The following is an 11839-nucleotide window of genomic DNA, read 5'->3' on the forward strand; positions in this document are numbered from 1 at the left end:
TTGCGAGATTTAAGAGGAACGCGAGATTTCGTCGGTCGCCAAGGAGACGAAGAGGGTAGCGTAAGTGGACGCGACTGTTCTCCTGATGCTAGTGCCAAATATTTCACGCAATGGATTTACCGGTGACCATCAGAAAACATTTGGAAGACTTTTCTCGTAATGTTTTATTTGACCAGAGTCGGACTCAGCCTTCATCAAAAGAACACGACGTGTATTTACCACACGGTAAACCCCTCAAGCAGCTAACGGAGTTAGCATTGCTGTTAACTTAGCTAATGATTGCGAGAGGAAGACTGGGCTTTATGTTGTTTTCCCTGAACTTCGCTTTTATTCATATTGAGTATTAAGCTGGGTTCTGTGTCCTCCCCTACCATAGCGTTGTGTTTCGTGTTTGTTTCAGACAGACGGGTTCTGTCCAGTCTCCCCCTCCAGATGTCTCTGTTCTTTAACATGTGGTTCTTCCCCCTGTGGTGGATCAGTGAAACTGCCATGCTGCAACTCAAGGTAAAGACTAAGAATTAGGAGGCAGTCACTCTGTAGGTTCATGATTCAACTTGTCTTTACCGACATGTTATTTTTATAAACACCGCACTCAAGAATAGAAAAAAATCCTTTGAATGTTCATGTGAGAGCTTGGGCTCGACTCTCGACTCCACAGATTATCAGTGTAAAATATTGAGTATGTGAATTCTTATTTTCTAATTTGCTGTTCCCTTTAATTACAACATAAATAAAACTTATCTAAGGTGAAACAACATGGTGCCTGGAGGTCTGCAGGTCTATTTTGTCAACATCAGAGCTTTGTACATTGTGTTTCATCTTCAGGTATGATCAAGGGTTAAGTTACGACTGTAAAATTCAAATAAATTTCAAAAAAGGTATAAATATCGGAAACAAGACAGCCTTTGCAGCATGTCATTATGATTACAATAAGAGTAGTAAGGTGAGTTATTGATTCCTAAAAGACAGATTGATGAATCGTTGTGAACAATTGGTTAGGAATAACGTGGAGACAGGAGAAGAATGTTTTGATGAAACTGCTGTCTTGTATTGGTTATTTCCACCAGTATCCTGCTTTGCCAGACTACTACAAGTTCATCCTGGTCACTGTTCTCATCCTGATGACTCTTATTGAAGTCATTAGACTCTATCTGGGTTACACGGGGAACCTGCAGGAAAAGGTAGCACATCACTCACACACTACAAAAGCATGGATCAAGACACACACTCAGACTGGGAATTTTGACGTGACTCACAGAGCGTTAATTTCCCCTGCTGCCTACGCATGTGGAAGGTTCCAGAGTTGGCTGGATTCTGGCTGCTCAGCATCCTGCTGCAGTTCCCTCTTATCCTGTTCCAGCTCTTCAATGAAGCCATTCTCATCCAGCCTCTAGAACGAGGCGTTCACATCGTTCTTGCCTGTTTCATTCTCACACAGGTAGGATTACCTTTGCCTTTCCACTCCAACCATGAGAATGTTATTTCATTAATGTTAGAGTTTTTTGTTGTTTTTTTTGTTCTTTCCTGAATGATGCAGGCTCTGTCTGGTTTTCTGGCGCTCCGGGACATGGTCAGACACACGGAAAGTCAGTTTCTTCTCCAGCAGTTTGACTGACGTCCGAAGCACTGACCTCCCTGAAAATATCAGGATGTGTACAAAAATCGGTGCCATATTTCATTGCAGAACTCTTATTTACATTCCTCACATTCCTGTAATATTCTCAAATGCACACACTAACTGCATGGGAATGACACGAAAATGTATGAATGTGAGTCACTGTATAGATCTGATTGGTAATGTTTAAAATTTTGAGCAGAAATGAGTGTGATAGTGTATGAATGTGTAAGTAAAGTGTGGATGGATGTAAATCTAAGATATAAATATGAGTCAAAGCACATGAAACTGCAAGTGAAAATATGAGTGGAAAAAAATGAACTGGTGAGAGAAACTGTATATACAAGTGAAAATATGTAAATATGAGGTACGTTTATGAATGTGAGGGGAAAAATATAAGAATATGAATGAAAATCTATAAACGTGAGGGAAAATGCACAAATATTGAAATTTTGTAAATGTGAGTGAAATATACTTGAGCAAAATTGAACATCTTTTTCTGTTTTATGCATTCAGTTCATGGGAATGTACTATTTTTGTAGATTTGTGAGTAACTGGAGAATCACTTATTTTTTCAGTGATTTAAATCTTTATGACGTCGACACCCATCAGAAAACAGATGAACATGAAGTTATGCAAAATCCATTTTAATTGAGTTCATAAGAAAACTGAAAAACATTCATACAATCGGACATCATAGTGTCACCTGAGAGTCGTGAGTAGTTGCCCTATGAGCTGCGTGCTGATGCTTCAACATTAGTGAAAGGTTCGTCACTGAGAGAAGTGACACATCGAAGTCCTATCTGTAGTTCCCAGTTACAGTGGGGCGGACTGTGATGAGCGTGGGACACCCAGCTTCACTGGACCTCTGCTTATCAGCGTTGCTCTTCCTGAGTGGCGGTGCCTGATCTCAGACTGAAGCTCACCAACGGTGCCACTCTGTGCCAGCGTCATGAAGCCTGAGGGTTTTGACAAAGGAGGTAAAACACCCCTCAGCCTCGAGTCTCCTGAAGTCTCCCTGCATTGTCTGACGGCACAGAGGAATGAAAGGATGCACACTTAAGGAAGTATACCGCCTTTTTTTGCCTCTCTGCAACACAAACTTGAGCTTTTGATAACAAGAGGAAGAGAATGACTGAGAGAAAGAGAAACCAAATAAAAGAACATTTTACCGGCTTCCTTGTAGATCTGAGCCCCTCACCACCGCCTCAAACACATGATGTTGGCCCTCAGTTTCTATCAAGGGGGCATCAAGGGTGGGATCTCTGTGGTTCCCCTCTCCCAGACGTAGATATTGAAACTGTGACAACCCCACTAAATGAATAATAACATACAGAAGAAGTTAGCTGACCACCAGTGAGAAAACTTCCGATGTGAATGGGATATGAAATGTAACCTTCCGTGGGATCTCCTTCCTGCCATTCGCTTTTGGGTCTGTCTGTCTGTGCAGTGGACAGATACGCAGGGACAAAGTGAGGTTCTGACAAACGTAAAGAACGTCCGTCTCTGTAAATATGTCGGCCATTGAATGGGTCTGTGGTGAAGCTGGACAGCAGGCACTTAGCTGGAATCATGTCAAACATGGACAAAGGAGACCTGTGAGAGGCTGCGAGCGAAGGTGTTGGCCCTGAAAAAGTGACACGAGGCAAGCAACAGGTTACCTACAGTCACAGGTAGGTATGAAACTCTAGAACTAGAAACTAGTGTGTGTTGATCAAACCTCTGGAGACTTTACAGGAGACAAAAGACTGTCGAGGGCAGTGATGGTGATGGTGATGGTGATGATGACGTGTGGATTGTGTGAAATTTGGAGGAAGAGGAAGTAGAGCACGTAGGTGCAGCAGCTGTGAAGAACATCTCCGCTGTCCTGAGTGAAGCCGAGACAAACAAATCGCCATCATACATTTTCCTGAAGGCTGAAGCCCTGTGGGAGATGTTCAGGCCTGCGCAGTAGTCAGAACACTTGACCATATGTTCTCTGTACCTGCACAGACACATTCAGGAAGGATGAGCATCCACAGTTCACTCTACCTGCAGGTGACACTGCTGTGCAGGCGTTTGGATGCGAACCTTCTCTTCCCCCACGATGGAGGTTCGGTGCCCCCACGTCTTCCTGACATTCATCCTAAAACACACAAAATCAGGACAAAACACCAAAACATGAGAAGAAATTGTTCAGCTATCGCAAGCAGAGGCAGCACAAAACGTCACAATGTGAATCAGTAGTGAGTTGAATGACATATGATAGTGCTGGTGACCATTAGGACATTTTAGATTAGATATGTTACTGACACCAGAGTAACTCAAACACATCATGATGGGGAAATTCAAGTACTGTCATGATACCTAAACCAAAAATACCCTTAAGGCCTTTAGTGTATCTGTACTGTATATGCAGCTGCTTTACACACCCATTATTTTACCAGCTGTTCATGTTAACTTTGACAGTGTATCGATCAGGATTACTTTACACTCACTCGTTTAGATGACAGGACATAAGAGATATTTCAGGGTTGGTTGTGCTAAAGTGATTGTGTCAGTGAAACAACAGATGATGACAAAAAAAATGTATATTTTTCAAGGCGTATATTCAAATTCACTCATTCATAATCTTGAATACATAAAGGTTCAAGGTTGAGCGTTTTCTGTGTGTGCTGTGAGAGGACGCGATCATTTTTACCTTTACAGGCCCGCCGCCCTGCCACAGGGTCACCTGACCGATCTCCCCGGGGTGACTGGTGACTACAGAGGGCACGGTGTTTCTCACTGGACCATTCACCTTCACAAGCAAAGGGATGTTTACAGCAGTAGGAAATCTTCTCTGACCGCTGACATCACTCCCTTACCTGCCACTTCCTCCTGCGTTGTCTAACAGGCTTCTCTTGGACACCGTCTTTAGCTTCATTCTCATTGGGCAGGTTTGTCTCCTACAAAGACCAACCACTGGTTGTGAGACATGTTTCAAGTTAATAATACATGACTCCTAACTGGGCTGTGTAGTCTCATACTATGTGTTTGCTGCTGCTCTGCAGGGCCATTTTTGTCTGTGTGTTCCTCCCGACTCTCTCTGGTTGCAGCCTGTTTCTCTCTCTACGGCTCCTCAAGCATTTTTTCTTCTTCTTCACTGGGGTTTGCTGCGGAGGAGAGCAGCAGCGCTGACAGATCATGTGATACGAATGTGGTAATAACATCACACATATATAACATGTTAAAGTTCCACACCTCTGGATGGACCGTCTGAGGCTGGTTCAACAAATGAGCCGGAAGCCCATCAGAATCAGAACTATTTGAACCGCTGGTGCTGTTTAAGCAAGAACACAATCTTCACATTCAAGCTGAATGAGAAAAACACCTTTAAATCACAGCATGTGGTCACATCAGAATGTGTTTATGAGTCCTAAACTCAGTAAAAAGTGATGTTTATTATTGTATTTCCTGATAATATTATTATTATATTTCTCAATCATCAAGGTGTGTCATTGTAAAAAAGTTGCAATAACTCTAAAAACCTGGTTTCGAAATCGGAGACAGAGATTTTACAGTCCGATTCATTGCCGATCCTTTCTCTGGCCTCCTTTCTCAACAGTGCTGCCAGCTCTGTTAGACAGTAAGTGATCTGAAACACACACACACACACACACACACACACACACACACACACACACACACACACACACACATCAAGATCTCTTCTCTCGTCCATTTTGCCTCAAAACCTGCCATTTTGTCTCTCACCTTTGATGAATCAGGATCAAAATAGTCAAGCAAAGTGTCACAAAAATAAAAGCCAAGTGACTTCAGGTCTCGGGTGGTAAAATGTGTTCCTTTCCTGTCACCTGATTCAAACAGACGATAACTTGTCACACACAAGAAACACAGGCATTAATACGCTAACACACTCCATAAACTCACCCAGGGTGGAGCCTCCAAAGGTGGCCTCCATAGTGTAGCTGTTCCTGATGCCAAGTCTCCACATGGCGATCCGTCCTGTTCCCTCTTTGCCCTTCTGCACCCGGAATTTACAGCTCTTGAAGGAGAACTAGGGGTAAACGATGATTTCATTGTGTCTCTGCTACATAGTGTAGGCGTTATCATTGCAGCAGGAACAGAGGATGTCACCTTGTTGCCGGCATTTTTGCTCATCATTAGTGGGAAGACTCTCTCGTCAAGCTTGAGGGAAGCACCGCCGCGGCTGTTACAGCCATACATGAAGACGTTGTTTTTGCGATTGTGGCCGTGAAAGTCGCAGTAGAGAACGACATCAGTCTCAGCCATCAGCCTGGCAGTAGATGAGGGTTTGTCAATATAGTCCATGTACTTATGTAGGTGAGAAAGAGCATGCTAATAGAAACATGGGTCATGTTTAGGAAGCTACAGATAAATGACAAATAGCCCTATTGAAGTCTGAAAATGTACCTTTAAACATAACAATGTTTGGGCTTTTGAAAATTAATTAAGAATAACATTTCTTCTATGTTATTAACTGCTTATGTGTGCATAGCACTACTCTTCACATGTGCGTAACAAGCAAATACTTGATTGTTCTCTTTGCAGTGTCTGAGATACGCAAATTCCTTATGAAACCATAGTTTGTCTTTGTGCCTTCATCCAAGCTACATTGTTGTTTCACTCAGGTTTAATGAGCTCCTCCCAGTTTGATCACCTACACCAAGGAGGTAAATGTCTTGAAGCGGTTTGTCTCTCTGTTAGAGGGCTTACAAACTCTGGAGTAGCCGGCTGGGCCGATGTGCAACCCATTCCACTGCAGGAGTGTGGAATAAAGTCTGTCGAATGACCAACAGGAAGACAGAGATGGATGTGTTGAATCAAAAGTGGCGTTACTAAGTTCCTTGACACAATCTTGCATCTTTGCCTTTGTCTGGTTATGCTGATTTCAACTGCAAGCCGACTGGTTAGATGATAGTCTTCTCAGAGTGGGAAAGTCATTCACATGACTTGCACGCATTCACGTCTTTTTTTATTTGGCCAATTATTCCATTTCCTGATACTTGATTTTACCTCTTTGTTAGCAAATCAACAAAGGTAACTTGTTGAGCTCCTGTCACTTCCTCCAGGCAGATCCAACTCCCCCAGTTCACTTGTATCTAGAAATCCCATGTGCACTTCCTCATAAGCAGCTCTTATAACAGAAAAACCCACCACTTAAAGCCTCAGTCCAAAATAGCAGAAAATCTTGGGCACTGGCGTTGCAATACAACAACCATTTCGCTTTCACGTCTGTCAGTGACAGCTCTTTGATCAGACTTGCCTTGTGTCGTGTTTTACTTCCTGTGTGTTGATCAGCTGTGTGTGATGAGTTAATCAGCCCTGGTCCAAGAGTCTCTAAACCTGCCGACACCTGTTCATCATCTCATGAGTTATGCTGTATTCTTGGCTTGTTGTTTTGTTTAGTTTTAGCTGCCTGCTCTGCTATGAAACCTCTCTCAGCAGCGGAACTCCAGTTTCCCGTCTTACCTCTCCACCATCTTTCTTGTGTACCATACACAAGGAAAGGAATCTTTCAGCAATGTCTTGTAACTTCTATTGAGATCCCTGCCAGCTAGGGAACAGCGGTAGTTGCCCACCACCACACCATCTGGGTTCAGCATCGGCACCACCTGCAGCATCAGAGAGGGATAACAACAACACAGGGCATGTTTGACAGCAGGACACACCCTATAACACCCTATGATTTATGGTGTGAAGCAAACAGCTTCCTTACCTTAAAAACAAAAGTTTCCCGGAGTAGCTGAGCATCATCTGAGTCCCCCAGCAGGAAGTCAAGGAACCCCTCCATCATCCAGGACCCATTGGTTTCTCCGGGGTGAACTCGGGCCGTCACCACCACAGCTTTCTTGCTCTTTCCCTCTAATTTGCTGTCCCCCCGGGATGTTATGGTCACCACGTAAACTGCGTTCCCGGCAAGGCTGTGACACAGCACCCGCACCTTACAGTAGGACACCACTGCTGGGTTGGAGAAGACGCGCCTCAAGTAGCACTGCAGGCGTGAGTACGTGTAGGGGTAGCAGTGGGCCAGGTAGCACGTGTCTGAGTCATGAGGGAACTGGAGGGTCCACGTCAGCGAGTACAGGGTGATAACTTCGCTGCTGTCCTTCGTATTCTAGAAAGAGATAGTGATGGAGCACTTAGGGAAGAATCTGAGAATTTTTCCTGGAGGTGTAATTATCTAAGGGACACATATTCTAATGTTAGACAGAACGGAGGAGATTCTTAGACCCACTCCAGGAACCAGGTAGCTACTGCCTTAGTACAGAGACACTCTCACCATTACTGAGCAACTAAGTTGGGAGTTTTGGAGAAAATGTGGTCAAGACTTCTGTAGTACCTAGAGGGGAGAATACACACATATCCAAACCTGCAAGGACAACTGATGAGCTGAGAACAAGAAAAACAAAAGAACAAACATCACATCATGATTCCACTGAGCACTGGTGCCCTGCAGTGGGACTCTTTTTTTTCTGCAGTGCTCTATAAATCTGTGGCAAAACTACTTAGAATAGAGGTGCAAATGATAAAAAAAGGAGAGTTACACATTTACGTCTACCAAAAAGGTCTTGCTTTCAGTTGTGTTTATGTGTGTGTGTGTGTGTGTGTGTGTTAGCAGGAAAATAGCAGCTCCCTACATTTTTTACATGATTTAACTTATAGATTTTGTAATTTATTAGAACTATTGCCTGTTTGTGTAAAACACTGTAATATGTAGAAGTGGAATGTGGTTAAAACCATTTTATCTGTAGCCACTTCAGGAACTCGTATCAAAAAAGACTGGCTGAGATTTAAGAAAAAGAAAAAAGAAAAAAAGGACTTAATGAAAACTTACAAACGAAATCCTACTCAAAATAATCACTGTGGTAAAAGAAAGTCAAAAAAAAAGTCTGATGACCACTAGGCCTCTCACCAAGCTAACGAGTGCCACCGCCCACATCTACGTGACCCCAACTCACAAAAATCAGCAACAAATGAAGCGCAATGTCATGGCAGAATACCATCACAAACCTTATTATTACTAAAATTCATTATAAACTCATCTACGGCTCCAACAGCATCAATCACGGGACATTGGTGACAGCAGCACTTTGTGTTGCTGAGAAAGGTCATTCAGGTTCATTCCTTCATTAAGCAGATGCCCTCCTTCCCTTGCTCTGGGCTACAGAGGCTCATTTCTTGCACATAAAAATAACCTCCTACACCACAGGACTGGACAGGATTATATATTACGGGAAAAATGTACTTTAACCTGCATTACCCTGCAGTGATGACTGAACGCTCACTGAGATGGATTACACGTTTATGTCAACATGAACAAACTATATAGGCCCTAGAGGAAGGGGCTGACTTTTAACCTTTTAAGAAAACAAAACTGTATGAAGTGCCCCTTTAGATTTTTTTGAAACTGTTAGTGTTGACCACTTACCTGACAACACTTGCGATAGTATCGAATATTGGAGCCAGCACGTTGCCATCCAACATCTCTCTCTGTAGCATCTCTCTCAGAGTAGAAGAGGGGTCTCATGCCCTGCGAGTACAAGCTGCTGCTCTTCATCAGGTTAACAATAGTGAAGCGGTACGTCACGCTGGCCTTCATGTTTCGGACCCTGAAGTAAAACCACTGTGTGTGCTTTGTGGTGTACAAGTCTGTACGTAGGGTGAGCTCATAGTCATAGGCGCCCCTAAAAGAGAGAGGGGGGGGGGGGGGGGGCGAGCTGAAGTAAGAACAATGTTGTGCAGGACTCTTCAACCACGTGTGACGCAGGGACCACTATCTTTTTACCACAATTTTTTTTAACCCTTAAAGTCAGTTTGGCTTTTCTATGTGTTGAAGTATTTGCATGAATTCTTTATTTAAAAAAACAAAAAACAAAACCTCAGTTGACAATAAAATGTGCTTGAAAAAAATGTTCAAGCTTGGGAGGGGCACACTGTATGAGTAAAAATGATATGAATCAAAAGTGTAGACTTGAAGTCTCCTTCAAAAAACTCCAGGACACACAATAGGATTCCTGCAGAATTAAAATACCTTTAACTAAAATGTCGTAGCAATTATTCTTGCATTCTCAGGGGAAAGAGAAGAAAGCGTGCTTTTCTTGCAATTTACATTTTGGATTGAGATCATTGGTGTAATTCACTTGCGGTACCTAAGAAAGATCTGTATGTGACCATCGCAGAAAAAGGGCAGCACCCCTACGTCAATAGTGACGAGACTCACACTTGTACAGCCTTCTGAAGGTTCCCACTTTCGAATCGTGACTCAAATTCAAGTGTGTGGTTGGTGTGATTGATGTCAAAAGACGTGGCACTTTTAATGGGCCCCCTTGATCCTCCAACATGAGAGTAGGTGAAACAGGGACACTTGGTGGCTTCAGAGAGAAAGAACAAGGGAGACATTGAATACTAAATAATGATCAGTCAAAAGCACAGTTCAAAAGAGCACAGCAAGGTTTATATGAAAAGAAGCTTCATATTAGCCCAACACAAACAGGGGCAAAGTTACCATGGTCAATGCAGTACACTACTTTCCTCCTTTCCTCTCCATCCGGCATCAGTGCCCTCTCGTGTTCTGTGGGATGGTAGAAGGGCTCCGGTTCTGGGGGGTCCCACTCTAAAACATAACAAGCAGGACAAGAGAGGAGCATTCTCAGTTTTCAAAAGAAGGATTTACTCTTAATGTTAACACATGAGAATATGAACTGGATCACATTACCTATGTGATGGATAGGATCACTGATGACCTCACACTCAACAGGCCAGCGGGGGCGGGATATAGAGGGGAAGTTAACCAAGTCCAACGGTGCCCTGAGACTCAAGAAAGGTCGACGTCCATTGAAGTCTATGAGCAGCTGCCGGGTGCGAAGTGTCTGACTCAGGTTAATGGACACTGAGAGGACACATGAATCACCCCAATTAACTCTTGGATCACGCTCCGGTGCTTCCCATAGTACACTACGGATATACATTTCTCATCAGGACAGCCTCTTCACCTCCTTTACCTTTGTTAATTTTAGACCCGTGATCACCCTGAACCTGATTGCTTTAATGAGCTCAGCAACAAAAGAGCGCTTTTAATAAGTAACGACCTAGCGTCAGGGATGAAGTGCTACATCTCCCACCTTAAATGTATCTTGCTGTGCATGGTGGTAAGTGACACAACAAAATGGAGTCAAGTGATTTATAAATACATGCACTCCAAACACACTAATATAAATGTGGCCTTACGCCGCCTCCTCCCTGCGACGTCCTCTTCTTTCTCCTCGCTGTTGGAGTCATTGCTGTCAGGTTTGTCCAACTGGTAGTTCGTCCACCAGTTCCTGATTGCAGAGATGGCCATGCTTGATAGCTGCTCTGTTAAACTGGAAAAAAGTAAGTCAGTAATTGAAGTGTATTGTAGAGCGTCTCTGGTGTTAACCATAAACACAGACAAGACACAGAAATGTGTGAATGAATATTCTTTTTTTAACAGAACTTATGAATCAGCGACACTAATTATCTTGTGGTATTTCATATCTCCTAAAGGAATGATGATACATTCTGTTTGTAGTCACACATGTCAGTATTATTTTGTTAAGCAGAACTAAACCAGTCAACAAAGACAGACACTTGTCCTCAAGCTCACACACACATTGCTGAAGGTCGGTTCTCTCACTGGCATCTGACTGCAACTCTGTTCAAAACATACAGTCGAAAAAGTTGCTCACTGACAATAAAACACTTCCCAAAGGGATGGTGTTGTGTCGCATTATCCCCCCCCCCCGGACGTCAGAGTTAGAATTAAGGTGCAGGATGAGGTAATGGGAAACATATCGACGGGGAAGCAGAATTCAACACAACACCAGCGTCAGCTCATGGAAGCTAGCTAATTAGCTCAGACACGAGCTTCTAACATGTTCGTCTTCCATAAAATATTTCTGTGCTATTTTGTTATAAAGCCAGCAGTCCTCAGTAGAGCGAGCTCATACTGCCGCCTCCGTAAATCATGACAACTTTTCTTAAGTTGAAAATTTTCTCATTATTTCAGTCTAACCGCAAACACATGTAACGTTATCATTCAAAACTGCATCTACGCCTGACAGGCACTTACCTCGCTTACATTTTAATTGCACAGATAATCCTTGAGAAAAATAGTTTTAGAATTTAGGATGAGAAGAAAACCTTGAGCCGCTTGCGATAGCTGCGGGGTCTCACGAGAGGCGAAATGTTGCTAAGCAA

At 43.2% G+C, this 11839-nt stretch overlaps 2 protein-coding genes across 10 annotated transcripts; one reads left to right on the forward strand and one right to left on the reverse strand.

The window, feature by feature from the left end:
* Positions 1-12: 12 nt before the first annotated feature.
* Positions 13-2795, forward strand: tmem17 (transmembrane protein 17). Of its 2 annotated transcripts, none has more exons than XM_086208434.1 (5): positions 13-225; positions 401-504; positions 1068-1181; positions 1259-1438; positions 1538-2795. In XM_086208434.1, exons 1-5 carry the CDS (start codon positions 111-113, stop codon positions 1613-1615), a joined length of 591 nt encoding a protein of 196 aa, XP_086064560.1. In that variant the 5' UTR covers positions 13-110; the 3' UTR covers positions 1616-2795. The 2 variants fall into 2 exon arrangements, with proteins under 2 accessions (XP_086064560.1, XP_086064561.1); XM_086208435.1 differs by having other exon boundaries at positions 16-225; positions 1295-1438; positions 1538-2791.
* On the reverse strand, positions 2255-11818 carry agbl2 (AGBL carboxypeptidase 2). Of its 8 annotated transcripts, none has more exons than XM_086208426.1 (21): positions 11712-11818; positions 10850-10983; positions 10338-10473; positions 10128-10235; positions 9843-9993; positions 9051-9306; positions 7338-7736; positions 7091-7233; positions 5735-5894; positions 5528-5654; positions 5351-5451; positions 5125-5231; positions 4838-4916; positions 4624-4749; positions 4462-4542; positions 4296-4394; positions 3647-3740; positions 3336-3482; positions 3012-3242; positions 2788-2929; positions 2255-2642 (listed from the first exon to the last, which is right to left on the reverse strand). In XM_086208426.1, exons 2-21 carry the CDS (start codon positions 10898-10900, stop codon positions 2432-2434), a joined length of 2949 nt encoding a protein of 982 aa, XP_086064552.1. In that variant the 5' UTR covers positions 10901-10983; positions 11712-11818; the 3' UTR covers positions 2255-2431. The 8 variants fall into 8 exon arrangements, with proteins under 8 accessions (XP_086064552.1, XP_086064550.1, XP_086064551.1 ...); XM_086208424.1 differs by having other exon boundaries at positions 5528-5642; positions 10338-10511; XM_086208425.1 differs by having other exon boundaries at positions 3686-3740; positions 10338-10511.
* Between the last annotated feature and the right edge of the window lie 21 nt (positions 11819-11839).

Source organism: Aulostomus chinensis, chromosome 7 (assembly GCF_037954235.1).
Source record: "Aulostomus chinensis isolate RoL2024-O1b breed Wild chromosome 7, RoL_Achi_v1.0, whole genome shotgun sequence".
Classification (NCBI taxonomy): Eukaryota; Metazoa; Chordata; class Actinopteri; order Syngnathiformes; family Aulostomidae; genus Aulostomus; species Aulostomus chinensis.